Here is a 19,520-nt window from a genome sequence, read left to right on the forward strand (position 1 = left end):
CTGAATGGAACATCATGAGATAGGCCTACAGTTGCACTTTCAGGACACTGCACACAGCAAACATCCTGCTTTTTTTTTTTTTTGTTTGTTTTTTCTTCTTGAAAAACACTGAATCCTACATTAATGCAACCCCTGTAGCAGGATTAGTTTGAAAACTTCACAGTATCATCATAAGAACTGTTGAAGTAGTATGCTTTTTATCAGTAGCATAGCCAAAGGGTGATATCCCTGTATCCACTGAGAATACCATATAAACTTGAACACAATGGAATATGCGTCTCCTGGACCTTTAAATGTGAACTTCTGCATGATAACTGCATTGTTTGTTTTACCAATTATGGGGGGACATTAAAAATAATGCAATGATTGGGGATGATAAATTATTGTGATGAAAAATAATAGCAAGAACACTACAAACAATAATGAATCTCTTTGCAAAATCTATGACTACATAAATTTGAGTACACAAATATCCTGAGCTAATATTTGTGTTCTGAGTCAATGGGCTCTATCTTACACCCGACGCAACACAAGTGCCTTTGCTAGTTTCAGACCGACGCAGTTGTTATTTTCCCGTCCAGCGCCCACGTTGTTTAAATAGCAAATGTACTTGCGCCCATCTGAGCGCCCATGGGCGTGGTGGTCTTAAAATGAGGTGTTAGGCGCATTGTTGGCGCATTGCTATCTCGAGGCAGTGGAAAGCGATTGGGCAATTGACCAACAAAAACCTGGTCTTAAGTCAATGGTGCAGTATTTTACTGTTATTTTAAGGGCGCATTATTAAGATAGTAGTATGTGCCTACATAGGCAGGTGCACAACGTATAATATTTAAAAGAAATACATAATGGTTAGTCATAATATTTATCTCCGCAGAGAAGCGTGCTTTCCTACTATTTGGCAAATCCGCCATCATAATAGCAATCCGCAAAGGTGCAAGCGCACCTGGCTTTTAAAGGGAATGGGAGATGACACTCTGATTGGTTTATTTCATGTTACGCCCAAAACACACCTACGATTAATTAAGAGACTAAGTACTTTGCACTTAGATTATCCGCCGTTAAACTAGCAAAAGTGGATTTGGACACGCCCTAAATGCACTAGCGCCATGCGCTTTAGACTGTGCGCTTAAAATCGTTAAAATATAGCAAAATATCTCTTCCAACTCTACTTCAACAAGGAGAATTCATCTTGGCCAAGTATAGGTGCCGCCTACTCCTGGCCAGTTTTCTCAAAGGACTGAAATTTCAAGGTCCACTACAAGGCCTTCTTTGTTATTTTTGTTGCCATAAATTCATATTCAGATTATATAAAGCTTGCAATACTTTTACTATCAATTTAAGATCTGATAGTATTGTGTAGTCTGGGTTATATTGGGGCAAAGGCAAAATGTAAATGCACTCAACCACCCACCACTGGTTTCAATAACAGCAGAAGGTCCCTGAACAGTCAAATCAGTTGGTTCAACCACAGTGGAATCCATGGCTGAACATCTAACCCTGAAGAATAGTTTGTCCCGTTTATTATTCTCAAGGACAGTAGACTGGGCCTTAATTATATTGTTGCTGATTCTGTCATTTACTATTTTATTCATTTCTATGTTTATATTTTTTATTTTATTTTTTATTTTTTCCATTGTTTGGTCTTTGGATGTTTGGATTTAATTAAATTAACATATTTAAAGGGCTCGGCTTACCAAGCCATACTTTGGCATTTTGAGTATTGGAGATAACTAATAAACTAGCCTACATTTGATTTGAATGTATAATTTCTTCTTTGGAGGATAATTAATCAATAAAGAAGAAATATACAAATAAAAAAAGTCTACATTATTCAATGGAACCCAGATTTGGTCTTTTAGATGTATTTATTTTAAAGTTATATATTTTAGAAGGGCTTTAGTTTTAAAATTGATGTTTGATCTCATATTAAAAATGAACTGCAGATGGGCCATACTCCGCAGTTAATTACCACTGCGCTAGAGTGTTAAAATGAACTGGGCTTGAAGCATTAGGGATGACAAAGGTCTGTGACTAATGTGGCCGCTTTGAAAAGTGGTTCGAAACTCTCCTCAGATTGTCTATTCAAACTCTAACCAGGGAAGATTCTGCAGGCATACATTAGTAGTTATCCGGATTCGTGAGAGTAAAGGTTGAAGATTTTTATGAACAAGTCGTAAAATGAAATGTATAGTAAAGATGCAGACTGCATGTAAGAGTACAGACAACATGAAGCGTACGGAAGTATGCAGAAGAAAATTTTGTTCATAATATGCACTGCACCCGCAATGAAACTGTGGTTTAACGGTGTCGAAATCATGACAAATTGATGCAGTTCCACCTGTGATTCAGTTAAAGTAAGTAATTAAAAGCACCGGCTGGGAAGAGGAAAGATTAGAGCCGTGTCATTTTGCAATGTCAGCTCACAGTCACATTTCCTTTTTTTGCTTGGTAGTTGGCGGATAAGCCTTTTTTCCTTTACCTCTGGCAAGCTGCACAAACAGCTTGCCAGAGCTTTTGACCCAGCGTGTCAGCAGTGTTCAGTCTTTCTTTAAGCAGTTTAAACTGCTGTTGGTTTGAATTAGTGGCCCTCGACTACTTTTTCCATACGTGATTTTAAACAGAACTGCCAGCTCAAAGGGTACCATGTGCAAAGCACCCACATCTCTGTTACTATAGATACAGCCATGAAATCCATCAGAAAAAGCTTCCACAATGATGGCAAGATTCTGCTTCAATGTTACGTGCGTTTTTGATGCAGAGCAGCTGATCCCTCTGTGCTGTCCTTGTGTGCACATTGGACTTGGCTAGCACCCATGCCAAAGAACTGGCAATCCATTTTTGCTAAAATAATAAATAAAAAAATATTTCCTCATATTTTAATGTAATATATAAATTTTTTTAAAAAGCACTACAAATTCAAAGCATTACAGCATTATATACATCTGGGAGCCTATCCCAGTGTGCATTAGGCAAGAGGCAGAAATACACCCTGGGCAGGTCGTCAATCTATCGCAGGGCACATGCACCATTCACTCACCAGTCACTCACCCACATGGGCAATTCAGATACTCCAATTAGCCTACCTGCATTGCTTGCATGTCTTTGGACTGTGGGAGGAAACCCACACAGACACAGGGAGAACATGCAAACTCCACAGAGAAAGGCCCAGGCCAGGATTCGACAAATTATTGCAAGAGCAGTATTAAGCAGTATTAAGAAGAATGTGTTGCCCAAGGCCTTGTCATTTGAGGACAAAAATAACCCAATTATTTCTGTTCAATGTTTTTGCACAACCCACCTGAAAACATGTGAAGGGACATTTGAAAGTAGGAGAAGCTCTTGCTGAGTCACCTCCTATGGTTTTTGTGGAGAAATGGTTTGTAAATCTCATGTGGTAGCGTCAGGAAGGACATTTGAATGTACTGCGATTTAGCCAAACAGATATCCTGAAGCAAATCCCACCAGAGCTGAGCCAGGTGGTTGTTCGCCCTGTCCGCACAACCCCCACCGCCCCCCCCCCCCCCCAACACACCTATAATGCACGGTCTATGCAAATGCTCACCAGAATAAAGTGGATTGTTCCGGCTTTTCCGACAGCCCTTATCCTTTATCTATGGTTGGACGCTTCACTTGATCAAAGGGACCATCCTCAGCCGCAAGTGTCATTCTCCATGAGCAAAAACGGTCTGTTTTAAACCTTTTTTGCCTTTGCCTTTAACTTGAATTTTATTCATTCTGATGACCAGGAAAGTTCTGTTTTAATTTAATTAATGTTTTTTTTCTGCATATTGAACTCATTTTCAACAGCAAGAGCTAAATGCAAGACATTACACCCGTAAACATCTTTGATCTGAAAAAAGGACCTATAATTACTACCATACCTGGAATACTGCTTCACTAATTTCAGTAGTCAAACTGCTCGGCCTCGCTTCTTTTCAGGTCAAAATGTTTTGTTATCTTGAGTGTATTCCAAGGCTTCAGTTCAAATAATATCAGAATCCTATTATTCTAAAATGTATTCCAGGTGTTGACAGACACCTGAAATGTTTTATTGACTTGTTCAGATATGAAAATATCTGGCTTTTATGAAGGAAATAATGGATCACCTCCAGTTGAGAGTTATTCTTCAAGGAAATAAAAGTGAAATCTAACGTTTTTTTTTTTCTTTTCTGTTGGACTCAATGAGCTGTTGAACACTAGATGACAGAACAACTAATAGCTATCTGACAAGATCTGACAAGTTAATATTGTACATAATTTCCTCTATTTCACAGGCATCAGAACAAGACAGAAAAAAATGGTTCAAGGCTCAAATAGGATACCCTGAAGTAAAAGAAAGATAAACACAATGGACTCATTGTGGACTGCGAGCACCAGTATGTAGTGTAAAACAGTTCAACATTTGGAATGTTAAACTGATTTATGTTCTGTCCAAGATGTACAGTACATGCGGACTTGCAACATTACATGTAACACTACATGTAAAGAGTACATAAGAAGCAATGACAGATCTCTGGAGTCTGAAATGTATGGTCACTTTAAAGTTCCACCCACTGGACCATCTTAGCGCAATTAGTAATCTTTACTGCTACTTCCGCAAGTGCATTTTTGTCTAAAATCACTGTTTTTAATGATGCAAGTCAGCTCTCTGATTCGTATGTATTGACATCAACTTATCTTGCGTAATCTGACTTTTTTTTGCATAGTTGAATCTTCTTGTCTCCAAAACACTCTGATATCTTACAATAACACATCTTGTGAAAAGGGAAAGGACTAAGGCACCATGTTGCTGAGTGGAGACAGGACGGTCATCTGGGTACTGATCGGTGTGGTTGCCGTGTTCACAATATTCTTCAATGTCTACATAGTGCTGGTAAGCCTGCGGCATTACAGGGAGAACGGGCACTGGCTCCCCTGTGAGACCATCATCACAGCATTCGCTCTGGGCAGCACCACTCACCAGGTTGTCTCCTACTTTTTTATATCCCTGGACAAGATGGACACCTACTGCATCCTGGAAGATCATGTGCTGTCCACTCTGCTGGTGATAATCTACAGCCTGAAGTTCTGTATCGTGTGGCTCACAGCATTCCTGGCATTTTACTACAGCACAAAGCTGGTGGTTGAGCCCATCCACTGCTACACCAAGATACAGGAAGCTATCCTGAAGCATGTCACAACTGTGGTCGTGGTCATCTATCTGTGCGGGTTCGGCAGCTGCATGCCAATGATGGCTGCCTTCGACCACCTCCACAGCAACGTGGATACCTACGACTGTGGCATCCTGAGGCCAAAGGGCAGCCAAGGTGTAGCGTACATGGCATACTACCTGCTCATGTCTGACATCATCCCTGGTCTGATCATGGTGAAGAGCAGCATCTCCATCAGTGTCCACTTAGCCATTCACCTACGCCACATGAAAGCTAGCACCAACGGGTTCCACACGCCCAAGCTGGGCGCTGAGATGCGTGTGATCCGCATGAGCCTGGGACTGATTGCGATCTTCATCTGCTTCCTGGTCGTGGACCTCTATGTGCACTACGTGAACACAGTCCAGAACCAGAACGTCTTACCGCTTACCGTCCTCTTCTCCTCAATCTACACAGCCATGAGTTCCCTGGTGCTGATCTATGGAAAAAAGACCTTATGGAAGGAACTCCTCCATATGTTCAACCTCTTCCTGGATGAGTACCCCTGTCTCTCCTGCCTCAAAGTTCCAGAGAAGAAGCCAGACACAAATGCCACCCCAGGACACTGAGGTTAGGCCCGGTAAGGCCTTCACTGTTTGGGACCCCAGGTTTGGTTATTTACCCTCTCCACTGTTGGGATAGCATGATTAAAAACTTAGCAGTTAGTTGGTTTTGACAATCATGAATTTAAAAAAAAGCTTCACTGAAGGAAATATACTTGAAACACAAATATGTCTCAGCTCGAGGTGCAACTGAATTACATCCAGCCAGAAATTAAAATCTACTTTATATTCTTACTTGCACTTGTTATGAAATATGGCGAAATAAATGTAACCTGAACAAATTAATCCAAGTATGACAGAACGTGTTTCATGTGCAACACCCACGTAAAGCCATTTGTCGAGATTCTCTTAAAACTGTACATATGTCATTTTTATTAAGCAATTTAATTTGTGGATTTATGCAATATGGCATTATCATTAACTATGATGAAATTGCCCTTTATGTGAACTAAATACTCTTACTAAATTTCATGTTTACACACATTAAAATGGCACAGTACTTTTGGAAAATGAAGGCAGTGAAGCTGATTTGTGATTAATTTAATAAACATGGATAAATGACTGCTGTTCCCCATTTAACATACACTAGTATATGAACTGCTAGACCCTGCCATTGGCATCAAGTCTTATTTACAAGATTAATGATATATATTATGTTATAAATGCATTTGTATTAAGCATACTCTTTTGTGTGTTTGTAGTATGTAGGATCCCCCTTTAATTACTTTTTTTTTTTTTTTTTTCTTGTTTCTTCATTAACACTGTATGTTCAATCATATCTATCTGAATACATTTAAATTGCTGTGATGGTTGCATAAACATGCAAAATTGGGAGTCCTGCAAAAAAGCCCCACTGGGTCATTATGGACATCCCTGCATATTGAACGTTATTAATGTCTTCCTGTGAATCTGCTTTATGCATGAATAAAACAAATGTATTACTGGTGTGCCTAATCATTATTATATTGTGTGCATATGGATGTTTGGAAACAAATTGCTTTCACAATGAATTCCCTTCCTTTTTCTGAATGTCCATTTCACCTGCAACCTTGTACATGGCTTTTCCTCCTTAAAACTGGCTAGCTGCCCTAATTATATTTCTATTCTCTACATTTACTCAAAACAATCCAAATAATAAGACAAAGCAGACATTCTTCTCATAGCATGCAGAGTACAAACGGCCAAGTACCATCACACCTGATTACACCTGATTATACACCACAGCTGAAAGAACTCATGATTGCACAGAAGACTGGTAGGAGGCTACCAGCAGTATCTGGAGCTCATGCCTCATCCTTATGCATGTTCAGTATCTCATACTTTGAAAGAAACTGCTCGCAGAAAGCCTTGCCTTCAACAAAATTCATTCGAGAGTTCTCTTTGATACTACACAAGTTCATGAAAGGTAATAATTGATTTGTATTACAATAGGGGATATACAGCAGCCTCTCCACATCTTTTTGCGGCATTCAAGGTAAATCAGTCTTACATTTATGGCCAATGCACTGACACTTCCTTTGTGGTACATAAAACGTGATGCATTGTACGGATGTTAAGAAACTCTGAGAGATGTGGGCGTTCATTTAGTCAATAAGGCCTGGTCATAAATGAGCTCAGAAGCAGAACAGCTCCAGGGAATTTACAGTTTACTCCACCAGAGAAGGCTCACGGAAAGATAACGGGTTCCTGGATCTCCTGTCTGGTAAGGGTTTGGGTTTGAATCTTCCCATTTTTACATTTGATAAATTACAAGTGAAATTAATAACAGCAAAGAAAGGCTTATTCATCAAATAATTAAAATCATGTGTGCATTATATTGCCTTTCTAATACTATATGCAGTACAATATATTAAGGGATCAGGGGCATACAGTGACAGAAGCACTGAGATGAGTACTATTTGCTCAACAAATATTGGCATACTGGAGGATATAGGACTTCAATAATAAGGATTATTTATAAATTATTTTGAGCTGATTAAATTTACCTTTCTCCAGAAAAACTGTCACAAACCAAACAACTTGTATACCAAGCTGTATACGTAAGGAAACAAAAACGACATATTTTGCATTGGAGAGACAAAGGTTAATGCAAAATGTCATGTAAAGGTTAAAAGGCTGAATTCATGACCTAAAGTTGGCAGGTACAGTTCTGAGCAGCAGTTTCTCATACCCTTGAAATCACTTAACCTGGACTAGATCAGTAAATCTTCAAATGGATATTTATCTTTAAAAAAATGATCACCTTGGATGCCATTATGCAATGCATATATAATGCATTTCTTTGAGTAACATTTCTCGTTTTCAGTCATATATAAGCACATTACTCATGAATGATACAAATGTGTACGTTAAGCCACTACTACTGTGGGGCTTTAGATTTACTCAATACTCAAGAAAATTGCTCAGCTTTAACTGTACATCGTTTTAATATGGGAAATCTAATCAAAAAAATTTGTGTTAGCCCTTGAAAAGTTAATGAGTACAATAAGTCTGATTAGTATGGAACAAAAATATAACTATCTGCAATTTAGTTTCTTTGGCAATACTAGTCACATAGCCCCATTCAGCAGGATTGGACATACTCCTTAGAGAGAACTAAATACAGATTTATTTGTCTGTTTAAAGAAATGTATTTAAATGGCTATGAATTCCAGTTAGAATATTTAACAGATACAGGACATACATGTTTTGTGACTATTGTTTTCACCTGACAGATTACTGTGCGGGAGAACAATGTTCGTCCTGTGGATGCTCACCATCATTCTGAGAGGGACCCACATTCACTGTACAGTTGGTGTGGACAAACGGCTGATCAAATCCCAGCCAAGAGAGTTCCCTCCACGGACTTCACTTTTTCTTCAACAGTACGGTGAGCAACGCTTACGCCACGGACGACGTGAAAGGGCTATCCACCAGGACCGAGTCGAACCAAGGAGCACCACGTCACATGTAACGACAGAGCAATACACTACCACGCCTCCACTAGAAACGACACATCCTGAAACTGCAACAATTCCTGCAACTACAACTTCTGGTGAAGCACCTACAGCTACTGCTGGCCCTATAGTCTACCCAACCAAGCCTCCTCTGACCACTACTCGGCTTACAACAGCCTCTTCTGTTGTAGACACCCCTGTCATCCATTACATAGATGAGTGCCCAGACCCTGAGGACTTTTACAACTGCACGGGATACAGCACTAACCACAGCCGGGACGGAATCTGCTTCTACTTCCGCAACAGTGACACACTCAACTGTGAGGGTGCCAAGCTGACTCGGGTAGGGGTGTGTGATATGGCTTAAAATTCATATCACAATATTTTGCACTGTTATCATGATAACAATGTGATATCACACTATTTTTTTAACTCCTGCAGCAAAGATAACACAAACATGTCCAATAAATGTCCTGATCCAATAATAATTTAAATAAAAATGGAAAAGATACACAGAGATTAGTACAAAATATATTTTCCAGCATTTTATAATCCCAGCATTTTCTTTTTTCAACTTACTTTTCAGTTCAAAATTTTCATCTAAATTCTACAAGCAATTGATCCATATCTCTTAACTTCTTTATGTTATCAACCAGTCTGCATGAAGTTCACTTTCACTCTTCAAAGGTTACTGTACGTGAAAGGAACACCAGTCTGTTCACAGCTTCAGGTTTGAGTACTGACTGGAGGCATGTCACCACATTACCACTAGCACTGAAAGCCCTGTCTAATGTAGAATTGGCAGCAGGGATGTGCAAGTCAAGTGGCAGTAGCAGTCCTCTTTAGCTGACAGATTAGCTAGAACATTACTTGCTTGCCAGGCACAATAAAATAGGCTAATGCAATGCCACACAAAATGCAGATTTCTAGGCTTCAGTTTTACTTCAGTCTTGTGTATTAATTAATGTACCATGACAAAAGTAGAACAAAATTTGTTTAAGGAAACACGTTTTGTTACCCACGATATGGCACTGTGTCATACCGGTATTTATGTTTAGACCAGTAGAATACCACCCAACCCTAGACCCAGGTAAGCATTTTGACAGACTCAATACATGTCACAAAAACACCACAGGTAGATAGATCCAAGGTCTGAATGTTCAAAACATAATAACATTTTAAAAAGTCTTCCAAATTGAATGTGATACAAATTAAAATGACAATGAAGTTTGCATATCTCCCAACAGCTACCAAGAGGAATACCCACAAATGTACGAACTCTACTTCTAAGTGGAAATCACATTCAGAGCATAAACCAATGGATGTTCTCTGACTTCACTTCAATATTTTTCCTGGACCTGTGCTATGGCTGGCTGCACGAAGTGGGAACAAACACATTCACGTACATGTTGTCCCTGGAGCACCTTCAGATTATGCAGCACTATGCTATGCTGCAGGTTGGATCCCTGGCCTTCTACGAGCTCCCTAACCTCAAATCCCTAAGAATTGGCCCTATCCAAGTCATCACTTTAGACACAGTGTTTTTTGACCTCAGGAACTCAAGACTTGAGTACTTGGGACTGTACGATATTAAATTTGATGACATTAGGAGGACCACGTTTGACAACCTGAAGCTGTGTCCTCTGACCATCCTCGAGATTTACAAATCACAAATAAACCTGTTGGATGCCTTAGCCTTTTCTGGAATCTCTAAGCTGCATGAGATGGTATTAAGCGAAACTCAGATTATTTTGGTAAACCGCGATGCATTCATGGCCCTCAGCGATCTCCAGTCCTTGAATGTGACACATTGTAGCATCAAGGACCTCCCCTCTGGGACCTTTGATCCACTTAAGGCCCTTAAGCTGTTAAATTTAAATGGTAACATGTTACAGACCATACCGGTGGACCTCTTCAAATATAACAAGAACCTGGTGCACATCGATCTCAGCAACAACCATCTGTTAACCTTACCAGAGGGTCTCTTCAACTTCCCTTCCAATATTCATGTAGATTTGAGCAGCAACTTTTTCACTTGTGATTGTGACCTTGTTTGGGTTTCATCGTGGCTTGGCTCCTTGAAGAACCCATCAGTAAACAAGAATGTCCTATGTCATCTGCCGATTAAAATCCGGGACCTAAGGCTGATGGATTTCAAACCTGTGTGCATACCTCCATACACCTGGTACATCCTCTCTGCCTCATTGGGGCTTGTAGCAATTGTAGGAGTGGTTAGCTTGTTGTACATGTATCGCTGGAAGATATACTACCAATGGTATATCATGCTATCCAAGAGAAAAAACAGGGAGGTCTGGATGAACCATGCCAGATTTGCTTTTGATGCTTTTGTGGCCTATAGTGAGAGGGACTTCCAGTGGGTCCTCCATGAGCTCATCCCACACCTGGAGGACAATGCTGGGCCTCCCTACATGAAGCTGTGCGTGTCCGACCGCGACTGGGACCTAGGGAGCACCATCCTGGACAACGTGGAAAGCAGCATCCAGCGCAGCCGCAAAACCCTGTGCATCATCTCCAGCCACTTCCTGAAGAGCGAATGGTGCAAGCTGGAGATGAGCATGGCCCACATGCAGCTCTTCTCAGACAACAGGGACGTGCTGATCTTCGTCTTCCTGGAGAAAATCCCCTCCAGCAGGCTGTCCCAGCACCAGCGCCTGCGTAGGGAGCTCTGCAAGAAGTCCTGTCTGGACTGGCCAGGAAGCAACCCCAAAGCCCAAAGGCTTTTCTGGGAAAAACTGCGCTCGCTTATTCTGAAACGGCATCGTGAAACCCTGCCGGCCGTGTGAAGATTCTGCGGCACTGACACAAAGTGGCCTAAGAGGGCTACTTGGGGTTCTATCAAGGACTTTATGTTCACTGTTCTATACATGAGAACCACAAGACTTGTGCTGGCAATTATTTTTTGCTGTCAGAATAGATAGTAGAAAATAGTACCCTTTACATCAATTATTTTTACATTGCTAATTAATCCGGAAATGAGTATCCAAACACAACTTGCAAACATGTAAGATAAGGAATATTGGCTAATCTAATTCAGCAATGAAATGTGTACAGTTCAATGAGTGCTGGCTTTACTTTAGGGACAATTCCAATGGTAAACATACTCTATCATTATAATTAAGATGGCATGGTGCTTTCTAAGATAGAACTTGTTATATTTTATGAGATGGATGTTCTTCCGCTGGTTTTTATTGCAGGTTTTAAATATTGGCCATGGTACAGAATATGGGAGCAGCAGGTAGCTATAAACGTAGCAATTAAATTTCACCGCCCAAAGCACTTGATGAAAAATGATATCTAATGTTTGCACACGCAATGTATATTGTTACGATTTAAGATTAACATAGATTTTTTTTGTGTTGAAACAAAGATAGGACATTGCACCAGTAAATTTAATTTGGGCACGTTAAAATGAAAAAGAACAGATGACTCCAAATGTAATTCACACATGTCCATAGAACACCTATGTGTTTATGTGTGTATTTGTACAATGCGGTTTGCTTGAGGTAACTTATTTCTGAAGTAACTAAACACAATTTTTCCCAATATCTTCAATATATAGTACCTACTGTTTGTACTCACTTGTACTCAACTGGTAGCATAAAACGGCTCTTTCACAGGTATCTTCATACTGGAAAGTCCTGTGCAAGAGCACCATCAAAGCACCATTTCACTTGTTGAAACATTTATTTTTGTTTGGTTAGATTTACAATTTGATTTTAAAAAAAGTTCAGTGTCTGACATGTCATGCTAACATTACCTTACACCCCTGTACAGATTTCTTACAGTTTCTTTTACAGTACCATGATTGTTTAACTTGCATGAAAAAAACAAACAAACAAAAAGCTTGTCTTGGTCCCTGAAAATTCAAATTCTACAATACTGAAAATCATAATGGCAGCCCATATTTAGTTTTCTCTAAAATATGACATAAAAAGAAATGTAGAAATAAACTGCATGGAGCAGGCATACAAAAATATTTCATTATCTGCAAAAGAACGCATTAGATCAACTTTATTTAAAAGAAAACATTGTTAAAATATAATTAGACCTTTTGTTATTTGTCTCAATGCAATAAATTTGTTCATTGCTGTAAACTCTAATGTACACGGCTTGTGCTGTTCAGAATGCCTAACCTGCTTAATGAGTGTTATATTGTAATCTTGAATAAATGTGATCGCCAAGGAAATAAGTTAAAGCAGGCAGCAGATAATCAACAGATGACGAAATTTAACAACCACCTGATGTACCACGATGAATGTTTCATTTTTGAAAAACACAAGCGTGAGCCACTGTTCCGTGCGGTGTACCTTACTCTGTCACAAATAAACAATAAACGGGGAGCTCATTTCCTCCAAAAGAAGCAGGAAATTGCTAAAGATACAGTCATTTGTTCATTAGAAACAAACCAAAAAAATAAAAATCACATTTACATTATAGCCATCCAGTGCATGTCTCAATAAGCTGATTTAATTGATGAGGTAATTAAAGCAGCACTGAAATCTTGAGTGTGCATTCATTACCCTCACATAATGCATAGTTAATGTTTTTGGAGCTGAAAATGAAACTTTTTGATGATATCAAGTCATTTCAAGAGAGAACAATATGCTATTTTGAATAAATACGCATACAGCTCTAAACCAGTATGTCTGGGGCTGCATACGTATTTGTCTGAAATGTACACTGGACAAGCACATACAGAACAATATGAAATTGTATCACTAGACAAATATTACTGGATTTATGAACTTCATGAATGACATCAAAAGAGTTCTTTAGTTAAAAATTTGTTTCAGTAAACTTGTTTCAATATACTGCGATTGTGATACGATTTATATTGCAAGAGCTCCGTGAACTGTGGAGATGTTCATTACAAAACAAATATTCAACACCTCTGTTGTATAATTACAGTCTTCTATACAGCACAAACAACACTGATGGAAAATGTGCTAATTCAGTATTTGAACACCTGTTGTTTTAACACAGAATGCCCCAAACACACAGCGAAACTACTGACTCAATGACAGTTTAATCAAATTTCAACACACACTAAAAAACCGCAAAGGAAACCTTTGGTCGTACCCTTTCCCAGTAGTAATACACACAATTTATACAACAATATATACAATATATTTAAATCATCAGTTTAAATGCGCTAGCATTTTATTTTCTACACAAGCTTTAAAAAAAAATGGCTAGATCGGAATGCAACGCCAAAAATCTGTCACTTTTGACAGCGAACACGCATAACTGTCCTCTCAAATTCAGAAAAAAATCACTCACCATCATTCAAACTGACCCAAAGCACCCACCTCTCTATTCTTATCATATTCAGAGTGGGGTTCAGGGGGGAGAGCTGTGGTGTTGGGGTGGTTCTCTCACTGAGCGCTGTGATCATATGAAGGGAACATTGATTTGCGGGTTTTGGGAGGGGGTGGGGGCGGCCTGCTGTCCACTTTCATTGGCAGTGGGGGCACGAACTGCAGAGAGAGGGGGGGGGAGAACGCACCTTTCAGACAACAAATTCACACCTGCCTCCTTCCCCAAGCACCTTGCTACTTTAAACTCTGAACAAAAAAGAAATGAGAGCATCAGTCGCTCCATCCCTTTCCTTACCGCCACAGAGTTCCTGGGGCTGTCGCCGTCGTGGGGGTGCTTCTTCGGCGGCATGGGCGGGGGGGGCCCTGGGGGGTCAGTAGTCACGTCGTTGTCACTTGGAAGAGATGTATAGCCTGAGGAAGGAAATGAGAGGATTACTCACCAGAGGTAATTCATTCTGGCACTTCAGTATTCTCCTTAACATTTTATCTCTAAAGTGCAGGACTAGGTGATCCTGAGGTGAACGTGCAATTTTTATTGACATCGCAACCTCGGCAACCTCCCACACTTTCATTCGCTCTGTACCCACATGGCCATTCCTCCGGTGCTGGCAGTCTCTAGGTCAAGTACCATACAAGCTGTACTGGCCATAGGGTTGCCATATGTATGGTTTTTGACCAAAATGTTTGGTTTTCATATTGTTTATACAGGTCTGGTGTGTATTCCTGATCGGACAATGTAATGTCCAGTCAGACGAACCGATGGAAGAACTTTTGCATTCGTTTCTAATGAATTGGCATTTCAATTGTTCCCCGGTGTGACAATGCCCAGGGGGACCACACCCCCAGCCCCCACAGCAGCCAACGTCATTTGCAATTACACTTCCAGCAGTGCATGTTGCATAGTTTTACTAATTCTCAATCTGGCAACCCAGCCACACAGTGAGGTCCTACACCATATTGCATTATTTGTTGACTACCTGTACATATATTTTTATATAATTACATTTAATTAAATACATTTTTATATTTGAAGTACTCGTGTTTATGTAATGTTTCATTACCAACACAAGCAGAGACTGCTTTATAATCATGGTGGCATCAATTCATATCACTGTTTCCTGAATCTCACACATCTGGGACATTGTGGTGCGGCGTTTGTTTGCATTTTAAAAATGTGTCTATTTCTTTTAACAAGTACATTTCCACTCTTTATAGTTGCAAATCTGTAGCCGTTTTTAATGTGAATAGTTTCAAAATACCGCGTGAATCCTCACAAATGTGAGAAAGTAAACAAAAACTCTAGGGTGCTTCCCAAGATACTGACAAGAAAAACAGTTGGCAAAAAATAAAAAGTTCAGGAAAAAGGAAAATGTCATAAAAATTTACCTGTTCCACCAAGTTTACTGAAAATGTTTATTTTGGTTTACTGCAATGCAGAAGTTTACTTCAAGCCTGAGTACACTTTGCTCAAGGGTATAAGTGTAGTGCCTTACCTGGGAATGAAACCTATCGATTTCTTAACCTCTAATGTTACACCACACTGCCATATTACATCGTTATTATAATTTGTATCACAGCTGTGCACTGGGCCAGAGTACGTACTGGAGCTTCGAGGAGTGTTTGGGGAGGCGGGCAGAGGGCTGAGAGGGTTGGACAAGCTGAGCTGAGAGGACACACCCTGGAAGAGGGACAGGGTGAGACGCCTGTCCCCAAACTGCAGGCTCTTTGGTCTCTGCTGCTTCTCTGGTGGAGTCTGTAACAATGAGCAATGGGACACAGATGAGTACCTTACAACGGCTTTCCCCCCAGTCAAAATAGAGCTCTCAAGTACAGCAAGATTAACATGAGCTACCTACAGCCAGTGAACTCTTTAGCCACAACAAAATGGTTACTAGTACTATTAATGGAAACAACATGGCAGCCACAGCCATGCAATTTTCCCATGATGCTACCAGAACAGTTGTAATCACAATGAAAAGAATATGAAGCAACAGCTGCGCTTTGAGATCACCTCGTCTGTGTCCAGCGGCCTCTCCACCAGAACTTGAGACTTGCTCACACTCCATTCCTTTCGGTTCTTGCGGCCAATCCGGTTGTCCTCTTCGGAGCGGGACAGGACCGAGGCCCGGCGGTCACTGACTCGGGACAAAAGGGAACTGGGAACAGAGGGGGAGAGGAGTGAATGAGCAACAGAGGGCAAAGGGGAATCATCAAGACATAATCCGCAATGGTAGAGATTAGGATGGAGGGGGGCTAGTGTGAACATAAGACAGAGACACAGAGGGGCGAGCAGGGAGGTCTCCTGTGGAAACAGTTACAGTGTAAGGCTCAGTGTGGAGGCGAACATAAGGGACAAACTGACTCCTGGGAGGAGGGCCGGGAGGGGGCGCCCTCTGAAGAGCCCGAGCCGCTGGAGAGGCTGGAGGAGGCGGTGGAGAGGAGGGAGACGGTGGACATGCGCCGCAGGGTGGAGGAGAGGATGTAGGGCATCACCACCGAGCCGACGCGACTCTTCTTCCTCTCCGTCAGGGAACAGGGCTGGGGCGCACAACACAAGCATGCACACACACACACACAAAGAGACACACACACACACACACACACACACACACAAAGAGACACACACACACACCCCACACACACACACACACAATGGCAGCACAACACACACACACACACACAAGAGAACACACACACACACACACACACACGCACAAATGTGCATGCACAAACACACACACACGCAGAGACACACACACACACACACACGCACAAATGTGCATGCACATACACACACACGCAAAGAGACACACACACACACAGAAAGCAATGGCATTACATGTCTGCTGGAATCTCAGCAGAGAACGATCAAAATGAAAAGAAGGTGATCCAGGGTGTTGCGCGCGTGATAGCCAAACTCGCTGATAATGTCGACTGGGAGTTTGATGGGAGGACTCAAAGGGCCCTGCATCCACTGACAGTGAGGCTAAAGATAACCAAGAGAGATAGACTGACCAGAGTGATGACTCCATAATGCTTCTCCACCTTCTCCTTCAGGTCCTGAAAGCAGGTGACCAGGCGGTTGTGCAGGGGCTTCAGCTGTTCGGTCGACTTCTCGCCGTGGATCTGTATCCCGTCGGCCAGGAGGGGGATCTGAGGGACAGAGGGCCGTTTAGGGAGTGAACAGGATACAGCACCGAGTGTAGCGAGCAGAGGGGCTTCCACAAAACTAACCTGCAGGGCAATGAGATGCTTGAGGACCTCAATGCGCCCTGAATCTTCCGGGTGTTGTTGTATGTAGGTGTCTGTAAAGAATGCCTGCAAACACAAACAGATTTTTTTTTTGGACATAAATTTTTGACATATTTCTGTCACTAAATATCTGATATTTTAAAGCCTTTTATTACTCATCTTTAGAATAAAAAAATGATGTTCCTGTTAAGTCACGCCCATGACAGATTATAAAAATAGCACATCATATTAATTATATTAATGATGAGCATCTTCATATCTATCATATCTATCAAATCCACCTTAATTCAGTTGCACAGATTTTCAAAAAACATGCATTCATTCTGGCAATTAAATACCATCTCCATCTATCTCTATTCACACTGAACAAGCCTGAAGTGTTCATGTTATTTTCATAGACATCTGCTCTTAGCTACCTCCCACACTTTCATTAACCTTATACCCACATGGCCATTCCTGATGGTGACCTCCGATGTCATGTCACACACAAGCTGTACTGGCCACACATTGTGGTCCTACACCGTATTATATTATTGGTTCACAACTTGTACATATATAAATGTAATATCATTTCTATGTATAATTTTATACATATTTATATTTGAAGTAGGAGTGCTTCAGTAATGTTTCTTTTTTTTCACCAACACAAGCTGAGACTGTTTTATAATCATGGCGATATCACTTCCTGCCACCGTTTTCAAATCTCGCACACCTGGGACATATTTGCATTGCTGTGTTGGTTTATATTTTTAAAATGTGTTTATATTTCTTTTAACAGGCGACATTTTCACTTAGAGTGGAAATCGGAAAATCTGAAGAAGTTTCTAAATCTTCACAGATGTGAGAAAGTAAACAAAAATGCTACGGTGTTTCCCAAGACATTTAGAGATCCTATTATAATAATCTTCAAATAAATCCCACTGACATTTTCTAAAAATATTTATTTGTTAGATTCAGGGAAGCAGGTTTCAAATGTTTAGTACACAATAGTAATAAACGGAGAGAAAAAGTATTTCTGTAAACCTGGGCATATATTTTGCCACATATAATTTACACAGAATCTCTAACATTGCTAGTACTGTAAATGGTAGTACTGCAGTACTAGTAATGTAAATGGTGATCCACTACATATCTGTTGACTCTCGATATGCAGAAAGATCTGAAGTTTGAAATACATTTTTTCTTAAGCAGCAACTCTGATGTCTGACTCTTCACACAAGAGCAATATTTAGCAAGAATATATGAATGTTAAAATGTCCACAGGACCACAGGTGAAAAAAAATATTTATAATACAATAATTTATACTTTCTAAATGCTGGTCATATTTAAAAGAAGGCCTGCAGATCCCTGAATTTTCAACAAAACCATTCCCTACCTGAGATGAACAATCATATAAAACAGATTTTGTCTGATAATTTTAAGTCTGGAATCTTCTGGAATTTTACTTGCATCTAAAGGGTTAATGTATTCCAAATAGTTATGCAACCCAGGACTGACTGAACACAAAGGTAAAGGGATGAACAAAGTTGTGTAGCCACAGAAGGGCAGCCCTTGGGGTCACCTGACCTTCTCGTAGTTGGAGAAGCCTCCCATGACGGCAGGGTCGACGATGCCGTTGAGCATCATGGAGAGGGGGTGGACAGGCAGAGACCGGTCGCAGGCCTGCTGCTGCACCAGGTTGCTCAGCTTCTCATTGGCCATCTCCATGGTCTCCACGGCGTTCGCCAGGGGGCTGATCTCCTCCTGCGGGGACGCGAGCTCAACGTTACGACCCGCGACGCCCGCCCGCGCGTCGGCGTTCAAAAGCCTGTCAACATCCTGCGGCCTAATCAAGCGTTCAAATTAGCCCATCAATCCTGCGCAATCAGAAGGACGCGTGTCCTAACCCAAAGTTCACCTGCCGTAATTAAACCATCGTGCGTCAGACTTCGGTGACTTAGTACCGGAGATTTCGGTTTCCACACTGCGTGGCCCAGGTGTGTGTGCTAGTCTGCGGGATTTCTTATCTTAGCACTCTTTTCTTATCTTAGTCTTATCTTAGATTAGCAAGCGAAAGAACAGCAGGTCACGTGAATCTGGGCTTTCAGGCAGATGGGGAAACGTAACTAGCATGGTGACTGTGGAGGAGAGAGGAAGTGGTAGCAGAACGGTGTAGACGACCGCAGCTTCCTACCACAGAATGCAGCGTTTTCTAAAAACCGCTCAAGCTGCCGACCCTTCATACATGAAAGCGGTTTCAG

General features: G+C 40.9%; 3 protein-coding genes across 4 annotated transcripts in view; 2 read left to right on the forward strand and 1 right to left on the reverse strand.

Moving 5' to 3' along the window:
• The first annotated feature begins 4,297 nt into the window (after positions 1 to 4,297).
• LOC135261340 (taste receptor type 2 member 39) lies at positions 4,298 to 6,413 on the forward strand. The gene has a single exon (XM_064347558.1). It carries the CDS (start codon positions 4,784 to 4,786, stop codon positions 5,756 to 5,758), a length of 975 nt encoding a protein of 324 aa, XP_064203628.1. The 5' UTR covers positions 4,298 to 4,783; the 3' UTR covers positions 5,759 to 6,413.
• A 2,072-nt stretch (positions 6,414 to 8,485) lies between these two features.
• On the forward strand, positions 8,486 to 11,492 carry LOC135260339 (toll-like receptor 13). The gene is made up of 3 exons (XM_064345578.1): positions 8,486 to 8,621; positions 8,904 to 9,031; positions 9,936 to 11,492. Exons 1-3 carry the CDS (start codon positions 8,486 to 8,488, stop codon positions 11,490 to 11,492), a joined length of 1,821 nt encoding a protein of 606 aa, XP_064201648.1.
• Positions 11,493 to 12,374: 882 nt separating this feature from the next.
• Positions 12,375 to 19,520, reverse strand: part of dock5 (dedicator of cytokinesis 5) — a 40,267-nt gene continuing 33,121 nt past the window's right edge. For both annotated transcript variants that reach the window (XM_064347552.1, XM_064347551.1), the window contains exons 44-51: positions 18,847 to 19,023; positions 17,262 to 17,345; positions 17,043 to 17,180; positions 16,390 to 16,565; positions 16,039 to 16,183; positions 15,630 to 15,780; positions 14,323 to 14,438; positions 12,375 to 14,186 (exon numbers count right to left, since the gene is read on the reverse strand). In XM_064347552.1, the coding sequence (XP_064203622.1) occupies positions 14,085 to 14,186; positions 14,323 to 14,438; positions 15,630 to 15,780; positions 16,039 to 16,183; positions 16,390 to 16,565; positions 17,043 to 17,180; positions 17,262 to 17,345; positions 18,847 to 19,023 (1,089 nt within the window). In that variant the 3' untranslated portion in view covers positions 12,375 to 14,084. The remainder of the gene's footprint in view (positions 14,187 to 14,322; positions 14,439 to 15,629; positions 15,781 to 16,038; positions 16,184 to 16,389; positions 16,566 to 17,042; positions 17,181 to 17,261; positions 17,346 to 18,846; positions 19,024 to 19,520) is intronic.

This window comes from Anguilla rostrata, chromosome 8 (assembly GCF_018555375.3).
Source record: "Anguilla rostrata isolate EN2019 chromosome 8, ASM1855537v3, whole genome shotgun sequence".
NCBI classification, from domain to species: Eukaryota; Metazoa; Chordata; class Actinopteri; order Anguilliformes; family Anguillidae; genus Anguilla; species Anguilla rostrata.

Coding starts and splice junctions, on each gene's coding strand:
- LOC135261340 (XM_064347558.1), top strand. CDS start 4,784: ATGTTGCTGAGTGGAGACAGGACGGTCATCTGGGTACTGATCGGTGTG.
- LOC135260339 (XM_064345578.1), top strand. CDS start 8,486: ATGTTCGTCCTGTGGATGCTCACCATCATTCTGAGAGGGACCCACATT. Junction 8,622..8,903: donor ACTTTTTCTTCAACAGTACG/GTGAGCAACGCT, acceptor TCCATTACATAG/ATGAGTGCCCAGACCCTGAG. Junction 9,032..9,935: donor AGGGTGCCAAGCTGACTCGG/GTAGGGGTGTGT, acceptor ATCTCCCAACAG/CTACCAAGAGGAATACCCAC.